We start from the raw sequence: 23,154 nt of genomic DNA on the forward strand, positions 1-23,154 counted from the left end.
CCATGGTCTGCTTACCCCAGGCAGGTGGCCAGCTGGCCTTTGTGTACACTGAGAATTTTGCTAAGTGTTGGACTCATACATCTGAATGGTGCTAAGTTTGAATGTGTATCAGTCTGGTGAACACCACCTGCCCCTACCTGGTTAACAACAGAGACCTACCTTATACTACTGGCATACTGCCAGAGGCTCTTTCTGTGACTGAGCCTAAGAGTCAAACAGCAAGTGGAGGTAACCTGAGCCTTTTTGTTGAACTTCCCCTGGGCTCAGCGTTAGTGGAAGCCAGGCTTGGCCCCTTCTATGCAAACTCAGGACCAGCAGAGGCAGCCACAAACTTTGGATTGCTTTATAGCTCCAAACGGAACCCAAGACCAGTCACAGGCTGCATCTGAACCAACACATCTGATGGCAGGCTTCAAACCATATTAACATGACCCAGTTAGGTCTACAGGCAGCATACCCAATGGGGGATCTCATCAGGCACCAGACCCTGCTGGGAAAAATTAAGCTACATAGGTCAGCTGCTCATATACTGTCAGGGGACTTAAAAAAACTATTAAGAGACAGAGAAGGACATTACATAATGATAAAAGGATCAATCCAACAAGAGGATAAAACCCTTGTACACATTTATGCACCCAACATAGGAGCACCTAAATATGTGAAGCACATCCTGATGGACATAAAGGGAAAAAGTGAGAGTGATACGGTTATAGTAGGGGATTTTAATATCCCATTGACATCAATGGCTAGATCTTCTAGACAGAAAAATCAATGAGAAAACAGTGGCCTTAAATGACATACTAGATGAGCTAGATTTAACTGATATTTTTAGAACATTTCACCTCAAAGTAGCAGAATATACATTCTATTCAAGTGCACATGAAACAGTACCTAAGATAGATGACATATTATGGGACAAAACAAGTCTCAATAAATTGAAGAAGACTGAAATCTTATTAAGCATCTTTTCTGAACAAAATGGGGTGAAACTAGAAATTAATTACAAGAAAAAAATTGAAAACACACACATGGAGGCTAAATAACATATTACCAAACAATGAATGGGTTAACAGATCAAGTAAGAAATCAAAAGACACCTTGAGACAAATAAAAATGTAAACACAACAGCCCAAAATCTATGGAACACAAAGACAATTGTAAAAGCAAATTTCAGAGCATTACGGACCTACCTCAAAAAACAAACAGATCTCAAGTAAACAATCTAATCTGACACCTAAAGGAAACAGAAAAAAAAAAGCCCAAAGTGAGTAGAAGGAAGGAAACACTAAAGATCAGAGCTGAAATAAATGAAATAGAGCCTAAAAAACAATACAAAAGAACAATAAAACCTAGAGCTTGTTCTTTAAAAAGATAACAAGATTGATAAACCTTTAAGCAGATGCATCAAGAAAAACACAGGAGCCAAATAAATAAAATCAGAAATAAAATGGGAAAGAAACAACTGACACCACAGAAATACAAATATAAGAAAACATTATGAACAACGATTTGTCAAACATTTCACAATTGGGGATAAATGCATGATTTCCTAGAAACATACAATCATCCAAAACTGAATCAAGAAAAAACAGAAAATCCAAACAGACCACTTACAACTGACAAAATCAAAACCCTAATCAAAAGAACTCCCAACAAACTAAAGTCCTGGACAAGATGTCTTCAAAGGTGAATTTTACCAAACAATCAAAGAAAAACTAACACCTATACTTCTCAAACTATTCCAAAAAAGTCTCATTTTATGAGGCCAGTATTATTCTAATTCCAAAACCAGATAAAGACAGTAAACATAAAAAATATATAGGCCAATATCCCTGATGAACATAGATGCAAAATCCTCAAAGAAAATACAAATTAGCAAACCAAATTCAGCAATACATTGAAAAGATCATACACTAAGATAATGTGCGATTTATTCCTGGGATACAAGATTGGTAAATTTCCACAAATCAATTAACATGATACCCCCATACACAGAATAAAAATCATATGATCATATCTCAGATGCAAAAAAAGCATTTGACAAAATCCAGCACCCATTTATGAAAAGCACTCTCAGCAAAGAATAGAGGGAACACACTTCAACATAATAAAAACTATACATGACAAATCACCAGTTAACAACATACTCAACAAGGAAGAACTAAAAATATTTTGCTTAACATGAGAAACAACTTCCAGCCAACATGGAGATGTAGGTAGATATACTTTGTCTCCTCACACAACAACAAATTTCAAAACAAAAAAACAATCAGAACTGCCAGAAAAATAAATTGTGTGGAAGTCTGACAAACAAGGAGCTAAAGAAGAAACATTCATCCAGACTGGAAGGAGGGGCAGAGATGGGCAGGTAGACAGGACTCAGGACAAGGTGGTGGCTGGAGCACTGGGCGGTCCCACATTCATGTGTGGATAAACAGAGAGGAACAACTGGGTAGTGAGATAGACCATGCAACCCAGGGTTCCAGTGCTGGGCAATAAAGCCTCAAAACTTGTGACTGAAAAAACCTGGGGAGTTGTAGCAATGGGAAAAACTCCCAGCCTCACAGGACAGTTCCTTTGAGAGACTCACAGGTTCCTAGGACATACACAAACCCACCAACCTTGGAATCACCACCAAAAGGGCCCAATTTGCTTGTGGGTAGTAGAGAAATTGAGTGAAAACCAGCAGAGAGGGGAGCAAGTGACACTGTTCCTTCTCAGGCCTAACCCCCCCACATACAGCATTACAATGCATCAACATGGGTTGCCCTGCCCTGGCAAATACCTGAGGCTCTCCCCTTACTATGTAACAGGTGGGCCAACATAAGAAACATGACCCAAATAAAAGAACAGAAAAAATATTCAAAAATAGAACTAAGTGATGAGGAGATAACCAACCTATCAGATGCGGAGTTCAAAACACTGGTAATCACAGTACGCTTACAGAAATGGTTGAGTATGGTCACAAAACAGAGGAAGAAGTGAAGGCTATGCAAAGAGAAATAAAGGAAAATGTATAGGGAACTAACAGTGAAGGGAAGGACACCAAGACTCAAATCAATGGTTTGGAGCAGAAGGGAGAAATAAACATTCAATCTGAATGAAATGAAGAAACAAGAATGCAAAAAAATGAGGAGAGGCTCAGGAACCTCAAGACAACTTTAAATGTTCTGACATCTGAACCATAGGGATGCCAGAAGGAGAAGATAAAGAGCAAGAAATAGAAAACTTATTTGAAAACAATAAAGGGGAATTTCCCCAATCTGGCAAAGGAAATAGATTTCCAGGAGGTCCAGGAAACCCAGAGAGTCCCAAAGACATTGGACCCAAGGTGGAACACACCAATGTACATCATAATTACATTACCCAGATTAAAGATAAGGAGAGAATCTTAAAAGCAGCAAGAGGAAAGGTGACAGTTACCTACAAAGGAGTTCCCATAAGACTATCAGCTGATTTCTTAAAAGAAACCTTATAGTCAAGAAGGGGGTGGAAAGAAGTATTCCAAGTCATGAAAGGCAAGGACCTACATTCAATATCACTCCATCCAGCAAAGCTATCATTTAGAATCAAAAGGCAGATAAAACGCTTCCCAGATAAGGTCAGGTTGAAGGAGTTCATCATCAAGCCCTTACTATATGACATGTTAAAGGGACTCATCTAAGAAAAAGATAAAAAATAAGAATAGTAAAATGACAACAAACTCACAACTATCAACAACAAAACAAAACAAAACAAAACCCAAAATGAACTAAGCAAATGACTAGAAGAGGAACAGAATCACAAAACTAGAGATCGCATAGAGAGTTATCAGTGGGGAGGGAGAGGGGGACAAATGGGAGAAAAGATACAGGGAATAAATAAGGTACAAAATAAATAATAGGAAATACAGTACAGGTACAAAATAGACTGGGGGAGGTTAAGAATAATATGGGAAATGGAGCAGCCAAAGAACTTAAATGTATAGCCCTTGGACATAAACTAAGGTGGGGGAATGATGGTGGGAGGGGGGTACAGGGCAGAGGGGAATAAAGGGGAGAAAAAATGGGACAACTGTAACAGCATAATCAATAAAATATATTTAAAAATAAAAAATCAGGGAAAAAACATCAGGAACAAGATAAGGATGCCTACTTTCACCATTCTCATTCAGCATAGCACTGGAGGTTCCAGCCTCAGCAATCAGACAAGAAGAAGAAATAAAAGGCATTCAAAATGAAAAGAAAGAAGTAAAACTGTCATTATTTACAATGACATAATACTGTATGTAAAGAACGCTAAAGGTTCCTCCAAACAACTCCTAGAACTGATAAATGGCTTCAGTAAAGTAGCAGGATACAAAATAAACATTCAGAAATTAATTACACTAATAATGAATTATCAGAAAGGGAACTAAGAAATCCCATTTACATTTGTCTCAAAAAAAACCATGAATAAATTTAACCAAGGAGGTAAAAGACCTGTAGTCAGAAAAGGATAAGACACTGAAGAAAAAACTGAAAGTACACAGAGCAGAAGCATATACTGTGCTCACAGATATAAAAAATTAATATTGTTAAAATGTCCATACTACCCAAGTTAATCCATGGATTCAAGATGCTTATTACCAAGATAACAATGGTGCTTTTCACAGAACTGGAACACATAATCCAAAAATTTATGTAGAACCACAAAAGACCCTGCATAGCCATAGCAATCTTGAATAAGAAGAACAAAGTAGGAGGTGTCATTCTACCTGATGCCAATTTATACTACAAGACTACAGTAATCAAAGCAGCATGATAGTGGCATAAAAACAGACATATAAAAACAGAAAGCCCAGAAATAAGCCCACACCTATACGGTCAATTAATATTTCACAAAGGAGGCAAGAGCATACAATAGTGTAGAAACAGTCTATCCAATAAATTGTGTCAGAAAAATTGGACAGATACTAGCAAAATAATAAAACTAGACCACCTTCTGCCCTGGCTGGTGTAGCTCAGCGGATTGAGAACAGGCCTGCGAACCAAACGACCACAGTTTGATTCCCAGTCAGGGCACGTGCCTGGGTTGCAGGCCAGTTCCCAGCAGGGGACCCACGAGAGGCAACCATACATTGATATTTCTCTCCCTCTCTCCTTCCTTTACCCTCTAGAGATAAATAAATAAAATCTTAAATAAACTGGACCATCTTCTTATATCATATGCCAGAATAAACTCAAAATAAATTAAAGACTTAAATGTAAGACTTAAAACTGTATAACTCCTACAAGAAAACACAGGCCGTAAAAACTGACATTTGTTTAGCAATATTTTTTCTGATATTACTCCTTGGGCAAGGGAAATAGAGAAAAAATTAAAATGGGAGTACATCAAACTAAGAAGTTTTTTTTTTGCACAGCAAAGGAAACCATCAACAAACTAAAAAGATGAGGTGGGGAGTTCTGGGGGGTGGGCTGGGATGGGAGAAAAAGACAGAAAACTGTACTTGAACAATAATTAAATTTAAAAGATATTTTAAAAAATAAGAATAAAAAGACGACCTACAGAATTTGAGAAGATATTCACTGGTGACACAGCTGATAAGGTGTTAATATCCCAAATTTATAAAGGACTCACGCTATTCAACACCAAAAAAAAAATTCAATTAAAAAGTGGGCAGACCTGAACAGACATTTCTTTGAAGAAGACCTACAGATGGCCAGTAAACACATGGAAAGAGGCTCCCTGTCACTAATCATCAAAGAAGTGCAAATGAAAACCACAAGGAGATATCACCTCACACCTGCAGAATGGCCATCACCAATAAATCCACAAAACACAAGTGCTGGCTGGCATGTAGAGGAAAGAGAACCCTCATGCACTGTTGAAGAACAAAACAGAAATACAAACAAAACAGAAACAGACTCAGATACAGAGAACAAACTGATGGTTGCCTGACAGGAGAAGCATCTGGGGCCTGGGCGAAAAGGGGAAGGGAGTAAGAACAAATTGGTAGTTACAAAACAGTCACAGAGGTGTAAAGTGCAGCATAAAAAATATAGTCAATAATATCGTAGTAACTATATCACTGTAACAATAATATTGTTATAGTAATAATAACTATATTATTACAATATAGAATGGTGCCAAGTGGGTACTGGAAATCCTGGAGGGAATACCTTGTACAGTATATGATTGTCTAACCATGATGCTGTACACCTGAAACTGATACAAAATATTTTTTAAATACCACTATCATTTCAAAAATATTTTTAAATGATTCCTACTATAGTATCCAGAAATATAAATCATAGAAGTAACCAAAGTACCCAATAATTTGGAATTAGCTAAATAAATAATGGAATAGCCACAGAATGGAATATTTCACAGCCATTAATACTGGAGACTATTTCAGAATATGGAAAAATGTAATAACTAAGTGGAACAAAAAAGTTACACAGAAATGTGTCTCTAAGATTTAATATGTATGAAAAAATTAATATATATATATATATATATATATATATATATATATATATATAAATCAAAAAGTTTTTTATCTAACATTGGTTAAGGATAAAAGAAAACAATAGCCAGACAGGGGTGGGTTGGAGCTGTATGAGTCAATATACAGGGTCCAGCACAAATGCTTCCCCTCTTTCATTACAAACTCTTTTGTTACAAAATCATAAGCATGTAATTCTTTAACATAACAATATCACATTCAAGCACACCATATGACATTTTAGGTGAACCGATCAAATTAAAACTGTAAATTACTTCACCCATATTATTAGCCTACCAATCACACTCAAGAAGGCATTACTTCTGCCAGACCCTGTATATGATGTCTGAGTGTGTGTAGTATTTAAGGGATAACCTGTCAGTGAATAAATACTATGACAGATGCATGGAGTGGCCGTCACCTCCTTGGGAAGATGAAAAGCAGGTTGAAGAATAGCCACTATCCCGTGGCTATTCCTCCTACTTTGTTCTTCTTTCTCAATATTCCTGCAGCTGTTCAGGGTCATTGATGGTTCCATATATATTTTTGAAATGACGTATGATTTTTTAAAGGCCCCACTTTCTCCCCTTTCTAAGCTCAGGAACACTGAACACTTAACACGCTGGTTAAAGTTCTCAATTAGATTTAAGTTTATATACATTTCGTCTCCTATAAGTCAGTATTGAAATTTCTCTCAAATCTATTCCAAGTTAGGCTAAAAAGCTTTACAACATGTTTAGATAGCAAGAACAAAGTTTTTTGTTCGGTATTCTAGAAATCTTATTTCTGACACACACGGCTATCTCATCGCTATGATTTGTAAAACATAGTTCCTACAGAAAATTGTAAGTCGTGCCGTCTGTTGAGTACATAAGGGTGGATAGATATAATCTAGGTCCTGTATCCTTCAAGGCCACCCGATCTAGTATGAGGGAGGACTAATAACCAGACGAATATGATAACAATGTGGTGAATGCAGCGAGAGGGAATGTTTAGGGAATGGTCAGTGTCCAATCATGGGCTTAGAAAGGGGAAAAAGTGGGGCCTTTAAAAATCACATGTTATTTCAAAAATATATATGGAACCATTAATGACCCTGAATAGCTGCATAAATATTGAAAAAGAAGAACAAAGTAGGAGGAATCACAATACCTGACATCAAATTACATTACAAGTCCACTGTAATCAAAACAGCCTGGTACTGTCATAAGAACAGACACGTAGATCAATGGAACAGCATAGAGAGCCCAGAAATAAACCCAAGTCTCTATGGTCAATTCATAGCCGACAAAGGGGGCAGAGGCATAAAATTGAGTAAAAATAGCCTGTTCAACAAATGGTGTTGGGAGATCTGGATAGCCACATGCAAAAAAAAAAAAAAAAAAAAAGAAACTCGACCACCAACACACCATACACAAAAATAAACTCAAAATAGAAAAAAAGACTTTAATATTAGTTATTATACCATAAAAGTCCTAAAGGAGAAGATAGGCAGGGAAATCTCAAATATCCCACACAGCAATGTTTCACTGAAATGTCCCCTAGAGCAAGGGACACAAAGGAAAGAATAAACAAATGGGACTTCATCAAAATAAAAAGATTCTGTATAACTAAAGAAAACACCAGCAAAATGAAAAGGGAACCAACCTTATGGGAAAACACATTTGCCAATGATACCTCAGAAAAAGGTTTGATCTCCAAAATACATAAAGAACTCATACCACTCCACTCCAGGAACACAACCCAATTAAAAAATGGGCAAAGGATCTGAACAGACCTTTCTCCAAGGAGGACATACAGAGGGCCCGGAGACATAGAAAAAAATTGCTCAGCATCACTAGCCATCAGAAAGATGCAAATAAAACCACAATGAGATACCACTTCACACTGGTGAGAATGTCCATCATAACTAAATCAACAAACAACAAATACTGGTGAGGTTGTGGAGAAAAGGGAACCCTAGTGCACTGTTGGTGGGAATGCAGACAGGTGCAGCCACTGTGGAAAACAGTATGGAATTTCCTCTGAAAACTAAAAATGGAACTGCCTTTTGACCCAGCATTTCCACTGCTGGGATTATACCATAAGGATCCTGAAACACCATTTCAAAAGAACGTATGTACCCCAATGTTCACTGTAGCATAATTTACAACAGCCACGTGCTGGAAGCAACCTAGGTGCCTATCAGTAAATGAGTGGATCCAAAAGCTGTGGTACATTTACCAGTGGAATTCTCTGCAGCAGAAAGAAAGAAGGAGCTCTTACCCTTTTTGGCAGCATGGATGGAACTGGAGAGCATTATGCTCAGTGAAATAAGCCAGGCAGGGGAAGACAAATACCATATGATCTCACCTATAAGTGGAACCTAATCAACAAAACAAACAAGCGAGCAAAATATAACCAGAGATACTGAAATAAAGAACAAACTGACAGTAACCAAAGGAGAGGAGAGAGGGAAATAACGGGAAAGAAGAGGAAGGGTCATCAAGGAACATGTATAAAGGACACACGGACAAAGGTGGGAAGAACTGAGCATGGGAGGTGGGGGTGGGTGAAGAGGGAGATGTGATGATGAGAAAATGGAGACAATTGTACTTGCATAACAATAAAAAAGAATTGCATATTAGAGTATTTGTTATAGAAAATCAAATTTTTTCACCTCAGCCATAAATGAGCTCACCGGCCTTATGATGATAAATCACCTATTTATTTATTATTCACCTTATATATAAAGACTGCATCTTCAGAATGCATTCTGGTCTAGCTTTATACTCTGGGACCTGCTTGAAATAAATAGTGCTTCTTACGAATTCAAACCCTAATGCCTCAGGGAGCTCCTTTCAGACACAATGCTTTTCATGTCTGCATTAGAACAGTAACAACAACATCAATATATACAATGCTATGGTGACAGTGGTTAGATCTGGGTGGTAAGACATTTTTATGTTCTTGGACTTTGTGTATTTTCGATATAACGATGTTTCACTTATTTTATTATTTTTAATGAGAGAATGTACGAGTTTCCCTTCTATCTGAATACGTAGTCACTATCCAATGAGAGTGCTAACAATTTTTCAAGTGATCATAGACTCCAAAAATAAAAAGTAAAAAGTTCCATGATAAACAAGTGTGGGCTCTTTTCCCATCCACAGTTCAAGGCTTTGGTGTGGGATGTTTTTGTGCTCTATGTCAAGAAGGGAGAATTATTTTTATCTGTGACCCCAAGAGCTGGTATCATTGAGCTAAAGTCTTTCCATGTCTAATCCTTTAAACATTCAGGGTGTTGAACATTTCCAATGTAAGAACCAGAAAGGGCCTTAGAAATCATCTGACCCAACACCCTGTTAGAGGGGACTTAGGGATTGGAGGGAAGTGACCAGGGTCAGCTGGTAGACACAGGGGCCTGTATTTAATTTGAATGTTTGTTCATTCACCAGATTGTTTCTGTGCCCTTGGAGGCGAAGGCAGAATGGGGAATGAAATAGTACACACAAAGTAAGCTAGGTCCCACCCATTACAGAGCCATACACCAGGAAGTCTTAAACATTGTCAAGATAAGCTATTCTTTTTTAATCTCTACCTCATTCCCTGGCCTTCCCCCTCACAGCACCCCCCCCAACCAAAAAAAAAAAAGAAAGAAAGAAAGAGAAAAGAAACCTGAAGAGCACACCAGTGAGAAAGAACATGCTGAGACAGGCAGAGCTCCTGCTCTGGTTCCTGCAACAAGGCAGATCCTGTGCCTTGTATTGTTACCAAACCTCTGGGTGCTCCCTCACTTCCTCATTCTTTCTCTTTTTAGCAGAATTCGTTAAGACTCTGCTTACTTCTATGAAAAACATTTAAGTAAGAAACAATTGACTATTAAACACACATACAAGGTGTCTTATCTGAAAAACAAAAGATGAAAGAATTTATCCCCCCATGGAAAAGTGGCTGCCAACAAAACTTCCTCTTTTCGTAGAGCAACAAAGCTTCTCCTTTCATCTGGAATGTCACAAAAATAGTCAAAGCCATCAAAGGCCATTATCCTCATTAATACCCCAATCTTCAACCCCCTCTAACTGGGGACTTCTAGATGAAGAGGCTAATGAACTTCAATTCGCAAAAGTAACCACTGCCTTAATTAGTAGTAACACAATGCTATAGAATAGCCCCTGTTTATTCAGACAAGGTCTTTAACAACATTAAAGGTTTAATGCTGTCATAAATTTTAATACAACAGCTTAAACACAAGTGAGTTAATCACTCTCAAAAGTAAATTTACTTCGCTGGGTAAAAAGTCCCTGACTTCATTAGTATTCTTACATTTATAAATTCCCTTTTGTCCTGTCTGAGGGTTCACGGTATTGGCATTCGCTTTAGCTGTAAAAATCAGTCATACTGATACATATTCATTAAGTGGCTGCTCCAAACAGATCGTTGGTGCTTGTCTCGGTTCTATCACAAAGGGAGTGAAGGCTTAAGCGGATCACAGCCTCACTGGGCATCACACTAGAAACTGAGGAGGTTGTATTAATGATTGCTAAGTTTTCACTCTTGTTCTAACTAAATGCAGTTCTATAATTATACATGTTTTGAAAAGCTCCAGGTGCTGAGGAGCGTGCCAGAGTAGTGTACCATATAGCCCTTCCACTCAGACACACTGAAAATCCAAGTTAACATATACATGCACCATCTTGGAAAAGGAGGCGCTGAGACAGCATCAGTCATCACCTTATTAGGGCTCATCTCCCAGCAGCTAGAGTCCCCAGGGGGAGCAGTTGCTTGGAAGAAAAGGATTGAGGTGAGTATTATAAACCAAATATCTGTAGAAGCCAGGCAAAGAGCATAAATAAATGGGCAGATTTGGGGGGGAACTGTGAAAAAATGGAGTACTGCTCCTTGGTTCCAATTAATTGTTGCCTTGTAGGAATGGGGGCTCTGGGTTACCTCATCTTCACGTTTTTCAAGAGAATGTCAAAAGCCTATAAAACCTGATTTTTAAATATTGAACTTGAATATTATAAAAACACTCTACAAGCCATTTTCAGCCTAGACATACCTGCAGGACACTAAATTTAAGACCTTTGAGGGAGAACACTGTACTGCCAAGGGAGGTAACGGAGAGGTGGGGAGGGCGTTGTGAGGAGGGTGTGGCAAGTCGGAGCCATGCAGAGAAAGAGGACAAAGGGACAGCAGTGACAGGTGAGGATGGTTCTGTGGGGATCCAGGAGAGGAAGCGAACTTGGAGGAGGAAGAGGCTAGAGCAGTTGTTCTAAACCTTTTTTGGGGATCGTGAGTACCATTTGAGACTCTGATAGGGGTGTCCAACCTTTTGGCATCTCTGGGCCACACTGGAAGAAGAAGCATTGTCTTGGGCCACACATCAAATACACAAAACACTAAGGAAACTTGATGAGCAAAATAAAAAAGTTTTAAGTAAATTTACAATTTTGTGTTGGGCCACATTCGTAGCCATCCTGGGCTGCATGTGGCCCACACGCCATGGGTAGGACACCCCTGCTTCCCTGGAAAAAGAAATGTATGTGTAGTAGGCAGGGTAATGGTCCCCCAAATATGTTCATGTCCACACCCCTTGCCCCCTCCCTGTGTTACCTTACATGACAAAAAGAGTTTTATACATATGATTAAGTAAGGACCTTGAGATGTGGAGATGAGTATGGATTATGTGATTCAGCCCAATCACATAACACTTAGAAATTGGAAAATCTTTCCCAGCCATGCTCAGAGAGATACCATGCTGCTAGCTTTAAAAATGGAGCAGAGGCCATGAACCAAGCAATGTAGGCAGCCTCTGAAAATGGGAAAAGGCACAGAAATGGACTAATTCTCCCCTAGAGCCTCCAGAAAGAATGCAGGCCTGTTCAAACTCTGATTCTTTGGCCCAGTGAGATGCATATTGGAGGTCTAGACTATAGAATTATAAGATCATACATCCGTGTTTTCTTAAGACACAAGTTTGTGTTCATTTTGTTACAGTGGCTTCTGAAAACCGATATATAGAAACTTTGGCAAAAACATTCATCGTCCTCCTGGAAGCTCATCCACAGACAGAGATAAAGGCTTCTTGTGCTAGAAAAGAGCTGAAGATACAAATGATCTAAGAGCTGAAACTGTGATGCTATTTCTACTTGGCATGTATGGAAAAATCAATGCCGACACCATAACACAATCAGCTCTAAAACCTCACTTCTACAGGGATGGATGCATTCCCCGAAGACTAATAATCCTTCACGTCTCACTTAAGTGAAACATGAGATGTTTGTCACTCACTTGACTACTCCTTGCTACAGAGAGATGCTTCTTCCCTTTCTCAAATTAGTTATTGCTAATAGCATTCTCTCCCCATCCCCAAGAAGGCGGCATTTTACACCTGCTGAGACTGACTCTGGTTTCTTCCCTTACCTTGAGCCAGACCTAAGTCATACGTGTTCTGTTACAGTATCATGTCTCTATCAAGATCTTACTGGGCATGATACGCCTGAACCTGGCCACATGCTGACGTACAACAGAAGACCAAGGTTATCAGGAATGCGAGCTACCTGACTCAAAGTTGTTTTTAGCCTTGGATCTCATTTCACCACTTCATCAAGTTTCATAATTCCTGTAATATTTTGAGATTTTTTTCAAGTACCGTTAGAATGTTCCTGGGTGACACCACCAGAGTTGTGGCAAATTAACTGTAGTTTAAAGGTTACCAGCCTTGTCTAAATACTAAATTTAAGAATTACAAACACAACTTGGCCTAACATGGCTCCCGATGTGCAACTTGACCCCAGATCCTGTGATTGCCGAACCTGGTATGTGGAATTTCTAGAATGCCGCTAGAACCTGCGAAAGTACAGCATGGAGGCTAAACCGGGGTGAGGGCGAGAGGTAGGGGGTACAAGAACAACAAGGTTTGTGGGGTCCTGCGGAGACTTACTTAGGTACAGAGGGACAGAGACCAGGTCTGTTTCTGCAAGAGGTGGCCAATCTGTTGGGAAAACAAGCCTGACTTAATGAGAAAGGCTGCCCCATAACCTTGTATCCGGGTCCTTTTCCAGACAGGCAGAGGAGGTCAGTAACCACCTAAATGTTACACAGACTGTTGTGTGTATGTGCACCTCTCTTCTCTGAAAAATGGTGTCACACATCTTTGAGAATCTGAATAAGACTATAATTTCTACCCCCAAAGGTAAGAGTTGCTTCCCTGTGTGTTTCCTCACAGGGAGGGGCTTTAATTAGATATTCTTGGTCTCCCTAGTCACGTGTGAATGACACCCTCCATGTAATCCTATTACATGTCTGACTTGCCCTCTAATGACAGTGATATTCCTATTCACCTTCCCCACCATTCGGGAGATAGAAAGTAGTTTTAAGTTTACCAAACTTCAGGCATTTTCGAGAAGGTCAATTGCTAATACCATCTTTCCCCCATCAGCCTTCCATACATAAGTAAGAATTTATGTAGTCCTGGCAGTGTGGCTCAGTTGGCTGGAGCATCATCCCAGGCACCAGAAGGTTGTGAGTTCAATCCTTGGCCAGGTCTCATAACTGTGTTGTGGATTCAATCCCCAGGGTGCAAATGGGAGATCAGAAATCAATGTTTCTCACATCTATGTTTCTCTCTCTCTCCCTCTCTCTAAAATCAATAAACATATTCTCAGGTGAGGATTTAAAAAAAGAATGAGAAAGAATTAGTTTTGTTTTTTATTTGTTGTTTTGGGGTTTTTTGTTTGTTTTTACTTTTTTTGAAATGTGCATGGGAATACAGTTGGCCTTATTCATGCTGAGAAAGGCAGTCACTGGTCTGATCGGGGGAGATAGGGTCACTGCCTCAAGTGGCTCTAGTCAGGCTAAAATAGCTTTATTACAATAAATCCTCAAATAGCAAGGAGAATGTCCTGATCATGAGAGAAATAACAAGGTTGAATCTTACCCCACCAGAGGTCAAAAGTAAGAATAAACAGACAAGAGATGGCAACTCGTGAAGAGAGTGATAAATTGTGCCCATAAATCCAACTGGATAGGGGACTATCTCATTCCGGGGTCCCCTCTAACCCTTTGGAACTCTGTGATCTAAATTTAGGACATTGGATATTTTAAAGCACAATTACATAGCACAATCTTCTCTGTAGTTGTTGATTCATTTAGACCCTGAAACCTTAGAAAAAAATTTCTAAAGGTCAGGCTCAGAAGCACAGAATGATCTTTCCACGGAGTCAGGGCTACAATTACTCTGTACACAAGGTCCTACAAAGACAGCTGACATAACTAGTGGCTGAATTCTTCCTCCTGTTTATTTCCAGCAGACATAGACAGCTGCAATGCCAGGCTCACAACAGAATGCCATGCCAACTTTGCTGCAGACAGCTTTTTACCCAGGCCCTTGCTGTCAACTCATGGCTGTCTCCAGCCTGGGGCCACTTCAGGGTCTCAGGACACCACTAGGATGGGCACAGAAGCCACACCTGCTATGCTACAGACAGACATCTGTAGGTTCAAATTCTGGCTGTTTATTTCAGTTGTGCAACATCAGGCAAATGCCTTCATGTCTCCCAGACTCAGGTTTCTCCTCCATAAAATGGGGCTATGAGGATGTGGTGAAGGCTATGCAATCTTATGCATAAAAAGCAACTGGCTGATGTCTATACCGTCATCACTATCATCACAGAGAAAAACCTAAACATCATTTCTCTTCCAAGGGCAGGATTATCTTTACTTCTCTCTAAGACTTAAGGCTGGTAATCTTCAAATGAAAGATGAGACAGTAGGTTATTTATATTTCTCTGAAACTCAGACTCAATAATACTCTTTCTAGGCCCCATTAAGCAGGTCCTTAGGCTGTAGGGAAAGCCAACAAACATCGGAACGCCTAGATTCTTGTGTGGGTGTGACAAGCACAAGGGGATGAACCCCAGGCACACCAAAGGCCCACCTTGGTTGAAGCCACACAGGTTCCTGGCCCCGGAAAGGGTGGTTTTGCGGACTCTCGTGAGCTGGCATTCCTGCTCTCCCCCGACATTCCGACTCGCTGGGCGCCACAGGCTCTGTCTCCTGTGAGAAGAAACAGCAAAAGCAGATGAGCTGTCAGCAGTCGTCAGTGTCACAGCGCTCTTCCCTGGCAGGCAGGTCCGGGCAGCGGAGCAGCAACACAGAGCTCGCTCTACCAAACGGCAGTGGGGGAGGGGGCCAAGGGGTGCCCTGAAATTTAAAAAGCCTGTCTCTTTCTGTCAGTTGCTGCAATATAACAGAAGAAAGAAAAATAAACGATAAAAAAACGAATGTTCAAAACATATGATATAACCATACCATAAAAATGTTACTATATTAAAAACAATGTTATAAAAACATATTTAATGACTAAGTCTAAAAATATAATTTCTAGAATATTTTTGGTATGGGGTCATTTTTGCAAAAACAAATATATGAATGAATGTTCACACATACACATACACATACAGAGCTTGGAATAATGTGAACCAAAATCTTAACAGTGAATGACTATAAGATGGCTTTTTTTTTTTATGGATGGGGGAAATTCACCTACAGTTCTTACAATGAAGATACATTATTCCTGCAATAAGAAAGATTTAAACTAATCTGAAATCATTTTTATAAATTCCAAATCCCAAACATGTTTGATCTCTTGATTGATCTCTTCCTTCTCCCCCTTGCCCCCTTCCCACCTCTTCACACACACACACACACACACACACACACCATTAGCTTATCCAAAGACATTGCTACATTGCTCGCCCCATGATGTAATCGACTAATTTACAAAATCCCATGATGCTAAACTCTCTAGAGAATACCATCAACACAACCCAGCTAAAAGGAGCGTAGATTCAAGACTAGGATACAGGCATCACAAATGAAAGACTGACATATGCTCAGCAGTTGGACCCCCCAGTCTCGGGCCACATCCCAATTTCACATGAAAGGGTTCTGTTTGTAGACATTAGTTCCCTAGACTTAGTAGCTGCTGTGCAAAATTCTACAGCTTCCCAAACACTGGCCAGCCATCAACAACAGTTTTCAGGTGAGATAAACTCTGCTTGCTACTTGCTGAGTAGGCCTCAGTTTTCTCATCTGTAAAATGGGATGATATGCCCACCTCACAGGTTGTGAAGCAAGACCTTATTCAAACCCTGTTCATTGCCTGCCAACCGGAGGCATACAGTCAGTAGATGGGACCTCTTGATGATGATATTAATCCTTTTATAAAATCCCCCTGAGGCTCAATCTTCTGAAACTAGTGTTAAGGATGATTTCAGCAAAAGAAAACCTATTTTTGTGATGGAATGTTTATTTCAGGTTTCTAGACAAATAATGACAATATTTTAAACATCACATTAGGAGCCTTAATATATGTAGGCCTAAAGAAACAGCCCATTTAATTTGTAAAGTGTTTTAACAAAAAATTACCATTTTGTTAAAACTTCAGCCTTTTAGGAAAGAGGAGTGCCTTTTGGTTGTTGTTTTTTTGTTTAAATTTTCAAAGACAGTATCTGATCTAATCCTTTGGACCCACAATAGGTTGAGAAGTGCCAGAGGCCACAAACTCCTGGACCCCCGCCCCCCAGGTTTTCCCATATATTTCAGAGAATAACAAGAGGGGATCTGGAGCAAGTGCTGCCTTCATCTGCTCAAGTCAGAGACCTCAGCGCGGGGCAGAAAGAGGACATTTCCCCACCATGGGTGACTGAGGAGTGTTTGGGGACCGCTGGCGATCAAGTCCCTGATTTGAGTGGAGGAAAACATGGCATCGGCAGCTATGCCGCTTCTGCCCACCTAGAACTGGAAACTTAAGAGATGGTGTGGAGACTTGCAGAAGAAGTAAGGAGCTCGGAATAAGTCATCACGAACACTAACCAACAGAGTAGACCCTGATGCAAAAATCCAGGCTTCACTGTAATGCTGCCCTTTGCAGGGACAGAATGTTTGGTTAAACCTCCAAAGTGCTGTCTCCAAGCCCCACTGAGATGAAAACCCAAGTCCAGCCTCTCCCAGAAAATGCCAAATTGGTTCTTCCTTCCAAAGCTCCTATGAATTTCAAAGCTCTTGCATTCATTAAAAAATAAATAAGTAAATATTTTAAGTTTAATCCCTTCCTCTCCTTATCTCTTCATGGACTGTTCCTGTTCAATTAATAGCCCCAGCAAAGCTCACATAGAAACCAGTGAGCCTTCACTTGATGCTAACTCGGAGGCTACGCATCTCCCAGCTGAGACCCCAGACAGCAAGGAGCCAAGACAAAACCTCCCTTTCGTGCCCTCAGTGAACCCTGATTCACAGAAACCATGCAAGGTAGGAAATGATTATGCTATTTTGAGTTTTAGGGTTATTTGTTACACGGCTATAGTTAACTAACCTTTCCTATATTCTAAAATATCATCAATAATAAAAACCACCATCATTTTGATTAAATAATGGCGTTTAATTAAAAAATAATGCCACATTAAATGCATTCATCAATTTTAAGGTGTAGTCAGCTATGAGAAAAGTGACAATATAGAAATATGTGTTTTCACATCAAGAAACCACATGGCATGCCCCGTGGAGCCAGCATGGTGCCGTGAGGGACACAGAAAGCGTCTTACTGAGGAGACATGCACAAAAAAGCAGCTTCAGGAGTGTAACCTGGAAGACTCAACAACCTCAAAGAAAACAGGGTGGGGAACCACAGTCCTTCTTTACCCTGGTTGTAAAAATAATTTTATGCTTTCCCTCAAAGAAAGAAAGCAAACAGTAAGGGAATACCGTACTTATCGAATTAATAGAACAGTAGCCTTCAAGGGTATTGTGTTGCCAGTTACCTTTATAAGGATGTAAAGGAAAAATACAAAATGAGAACAATAATAATCATATTCACCTGTTTCTATAACAGTGATTTAGGCAGATACCTGAGAAAGCAGGGCCCTCCCTCTTGGTGAGCTCACATCTCTTCCCCAGTTGGGCTCCGCCACCTGGCCAGTGACCAGGTGGGCTAGGACTGCCAAAGACAGTCCTTGCGGTACACAGTGTGCTTGCAGATGAGTGAGAGTTAACATGTTCTCCCTACCTCCCACCCCAAGGTGACAACATCTGCACAAGACATAAAGAAAGTATTTCATTACCTTTGCCCATTTAAGCTTCATTACATCTTTGTTCAGAATCTGCTGTAACAGGAAGCTCATCAAAAATTCTAGAATAGTAAAGCAGAGTGTTGATCTTGAAATAATTAAGATATATTTTTACTTTAAAAAAGTCATCTATAACATACCAAGGGGGTAGATAGTTAACAGGGGTTATATAATGAATAAGACATCCCTGCCCTTGAAGGACTTTTAAAGTCCTTTGCTTGACAGAGACTACAGTGTAAGAGGAAGACTCAGAGTCACTTCTGTATTAGTGTGTTTATCAAATGGACAGATCCCAGCTGATCAAGGGGAACTGGGAAAGGAGAAGCCAAGACCCTCTCCTCCTGCCCCCTGGCCGGATGAGCCTGGGTGGGCACCTGTAAGAGAAGTCATCCTACATCTTTCCCTGCTCCCAGCCATTCTCCTTTACCCTTTGCCCCAGTTCCAGTGTGCCCCACCCCCAGCCTCAGTGATTTGTTGGTTCCCTGCTACATGCAGGAGCAATCAGACTGACTAAGACAGGAGATACTTCATGAGAAAGCTGTCCACAAAGCAAATGTTATTGGGTTATTGTTTGATTCAAAAGCAGAGGCTAGGATAGTATACATGATGAAAAGAGAGAAGCTTTCTGTCTGTTATGCTGAGAGGCTCAAAACCCCCAGCTGAGCTAAGGACAAATTAGCTTCCCCTGAGCAGAAATGGTGAAATATATTTTGTCCTTGTTAGGATTTCAGTGAGTTCAGCTTTCCCTTGTAGAACTTGAGAGAGTCTAGTTTTGATGCAACTGTGTGGCCACTGCCTTCAGGCCCTTTTAAATTCCCCCATTTATACAAATGCAAGACCCAGAGAAAGAAAATAATTTTCCATCTTAATCCTGGTCCTGGACCATCTTCTCCAGCTTGCCCAAATCAGAATGCTACCTGGGCCTCAAGGACAAATGCATCCTTAAAGTTTTTCTTCCAAAATGTGATCAACCAAAACATTAACTTTTTTCATCTCATCTTGAGCCTTATCTGTGTTCATTTTATTCCAAAACTGATAAAATCTTTTCTTCAGCTGCTGACTTAAAATTTTAATTAAATATTTTTATAACTAATCACTCCACTGCTAATAATAATACCTTGCATTTATGAGAGCATGTTTCTTCCCAAGAGCTTCAATTACTACATGATTAATGCATCTGATGTCTCCATAGTTTAGAAAATTACATATATATGCAGCTCTCAGAACAAGGGTAAATCTTATAAATCTATTCATTCCTACATCACGCTAGTGCTTTTTTTCCCCTTAAATCTGCATTTCTGTAAAAGTGACTTAAAGTTTTTTGAATCTGGGAATCTTGAAGGCTTTTACCCCTGATTAAAATAACTATTGGATTACTGTATCCATTTAATAATTGTAAAAAAGGAGGCCCTGGGAAAGCTGAGTTAAATTTCTGTTTTTAAATTGTGTGTCTGATTATTACAGACATACCCTGAAATATTGCAGGTTCAGTTCCAAACCACTGCAATAAAGCAATCATAACCTGTTTGCTGGTGGAAGGTCCTGCCTTCAATTTGCAAAAAAGGTACAACATCTGCAAAGCACAATAAAGCTAAGCACAATATAATAAGTCATGCCTGTATTTAAAATGCTCTGGTCCTTTAGGAAAAGGAAACCAAGAGAAATGTTTCTTCAGACCTATTTTTTAAATGCTGTCTGCCTACCTGAAGTCACTATTTCAACACAGAAATAAAATCCATACATATCTACAAATAGGATCTCCTATGATCCTATTTCCTTATCAGTGATGCTGAGAGATCCCCCCATTTACTGCTTACAGTTGTAAGCATTTCTAGTGGAAAATAGACTTTCAAATTGTGGTGTTTATCTTTTCTACTTTCCAAATCAAATAACATCCCCTGACTGCCTGATTAATACCAGGGACTAAACCAGGCACCTGTAACCTATTATTTCGTCATGTAAAACTACAAGGTGGATTTTACTTCTTACCAGTTTTCCCCAGTGAGAATCAATAAGTGAAGACAAGACAGTGGACTTACCTAGGCCAAAGAGATCGTTTTTTATGCAAGAAATGCCTTCCTGAAGACACGGCAAAATCTGACTGAGATTTATGTATTTTAAGATCATTTCCATGACAGAAGATATTGAGTATTTCTTTTCACTTGCTAAAGTGGAACTATTTCAATAAAATGAACAGCTTATTATTCAGCAAACCTGAGGAGCTTAGAAATCATGCAAGAGGACTGCATATTTCAAATTATTTGCATTGAGAAACTTACTACTTTATAGTCAATATTTAGTTAATAGTCAATATTTAGTTAATAGTCAATATTTAATTCAAAATTGCATAAAATAGGACTACGCTGTATCACTCAAGTAGCTGGAGAAGCCAGATCCTAACTCCAAATCTTCAACTCCAAGTTCAGAGCTCTTTGTACTATGTTTCAATATCCCAAGTTTACTGTCATCAAATGACAAAACTGAAAATTTAGCAATCAGTTTAATGCCCTTTATTCAAGGGAATTCAATCATGGATTGGAGGAAGTACAGTGAAGGGCTCCTCCTGAGGGCTCTGGGGATTTCTGGAGTCTCTCACACCTCAGTTTCCACCCTGTGAAAAATCGGGAGTCTCTCACACCCATATTTCCCACTCGGCAGGATTGGAATCAACAAGCTTGAAGAGCTCAGACAAAAAACAAGTGGAGCTCCATCCAAGAAAGGCTTACCAGAGATCCCAGAGGCAGCCGAAAAGGCAGCGAACCAAAAGCCTCCACAGGCAACTTCACCTGCATCGGCAGCTGTCTCCGGGTCCCATGTCATTGCCAAGTGGTCCAATGACAAAACTGAAACAATTTAGTAACGAGTTTGATGTCCTTTTTCTAGGGAAAACAATCCATGGATTGGGGGAGTACAGGCCGCACGAGCAGCAGAGCACTGCTCCCGAGGGATACTGGGCAAGAGTGAGCTTTATTTAGAAGGGGTGGCACAGAAACAGGGCCTGATTGGATGGGTGGCCAGGGAACTTCCTTATACGGCCGGTGGGTCCTATTCTTTACGGTAAGGTAAACCAGCTGAAGCTGAGTTGGAGGGTTGTGATTGGTGTATGTTCAATTTCCTTGACAGGTGTTTGCAGTAAGCACAGGCTGACCTGGCTATAGACTGGCCATGGGGGATGGGCCCCTGGGGCTGCCTCCACTTTCTGGGTTATGATATACAAATTAACTTTATCACTATAGAGCTGAGAAGCATCCTATGCAAATCAGCATGAACATAGTCACACTTAACAAAACGTAACAGCTGGGGAGCCCTGACTGGCTGGCTAGGTCAGTTGGTTAGAGCACTGTCTCAACATGCCAAAGCCATGAGTTCAACCCCCAGTCAGGGCCTATACAAGAATCGACCAATGAATGCACAAGTAAGTGGAACAACAAATCAATCTTACTCTCTCTCCCTCTGTCTCTCCCTAAAATTGATAAACAAAATTTTTTCAAAAGGACTCACAAGACATGTGGGTTCTCAGTGGCATTTATTTTTTTCCTTCTCTACAGCATGTCCATAAAGGACAGAGACTCCAAAGTAAGAGAGACTCACCAAGAAAGGTCTTCCTTTAAGGAACCTGCATTGACTGGCAGTTGGAGGCAGGCAGGGAGTGGAAGGATTAACCAGCTGTGAGAGAGGCAAGATTAGCTGCCCTGGGTGTTATGTCTACATATCATCTAAGTCCCTCACTCCAAGAATTCTCACAGTTCTGCTTCCACCCCATTGAGAACTCAGTACCTGTACAAGCCTACAGCTCTCCTGCTCACTTGAATTGTAATGTGTTGCTGGGTCTACAGAAGACCCCATACAGGACAAAGCTCAAAGCAAATCTGAAGACAGACAAATTATGATCACTTTGTTCTACCCCCCTAAAACACAGGTGGCAAATACAAGGCCCGTGGGCTGAATCTGGCCCTCCACCTCATTTTATCTGGCCTGGCACCTTGTTTCCACCTGGCGGCAGCACCAAACTCTCACTTAACTGTTAAGGAGTAGTTACATTTATACAGGCCTAAAGTTACATTCAGCCCTTTGAAGGCAACCGTGAGGCTGATACAGCCCTCGGTGAAAATGAATTTGACAGCCTGCTAGAGCAATGGCATCCCAAACTGCCATGCTCAGGCCCTAAAATGCGTTTATCCTGACCTTTGAACCAGCCTGATCCCTCAAGGCACATGGAGATTCTGACTTAACCAATTTAATTCTGGGTATTCTGGATCAAGCCATCCCTTCAGCTTTTTGGGTCTCTGGCTACAGTCATTGATCATTCAAACATGTGGTTCCTATCAGGTGCTACATTCTACGCTCTTCCTAGTGCCTGCCTCAGGGAGCTCACACTCTGGTAGTGGCAATGGTGGCAGTGCTAGTGAGGGGCTGGGAGTGACGCAGACCAAACCCAAGCAATTACGATATAGTGTGATCAATACTACAACAGGAGAAAGGTGAGTGTGGGATGCTCCAGGAATGTATAAGATAATGCCTAACTCAGCTGATATGAGAAACATCATTGAAGTGACCTAAAGGATGAAGCAGAGA

At 40.2% G+C, this 23,154-nt stretch overlaps 1 protein-coding gene across 9 annotated transcripts in view; it reads right to left on the minus strand.

Annotated features, from left to right (window-relative positions):
* The window catches only part of FAM13C (family with sequence similarity 13 member C), a 126,011-nt gene that overhangs the window by 63,508 nt on the left and 39,349 nt on the right, over nucleotides 1-23,154 (minus strand). For 4 of the 9 annotated variants that reach the window (XM_053663996.1, XM_037139927.2, XM_037139926.2 and 1 more), the window contains one exon: nucleotides 15,390-15,508. In XM_053663996.1, coding sequence (XP_053519971.1) covers nucleotides 15,390-15,508 — 119 coding nt within the window. Of the gene's footprint in view, nucleotides 1-15,389; nucleotides 15,509-18,573; nucleotides 18,642-20,618; nucleotides 20,668-21,305; nucleotides 21,498-23,154 lie in introns of those variants that run through there. The other 5 variants (XM_053663992.1, XM_053663993.1, XM_037139929.2 and 2 more) reach the window with 4 other exon arrangements.

Source organism: Artibeus jamaicensis, unplaced genomic scaffold (genome assembly GCF_021234435.1).
Source record: "Artibeus jamaicensis isolate MK-2021 breed Jamaican fruit bat unplaced genomic scaffold, CSHL_Jam_final contig_332, whole genome shotgun sequence".
In the NCBI taxonomy this organism is placed as follows: Eukaryota; Metazoa; Chordata; class Mammalia; order Chiroptera; family Phyllostomidae; genus Artibeus; species Artibeus jamaicensis.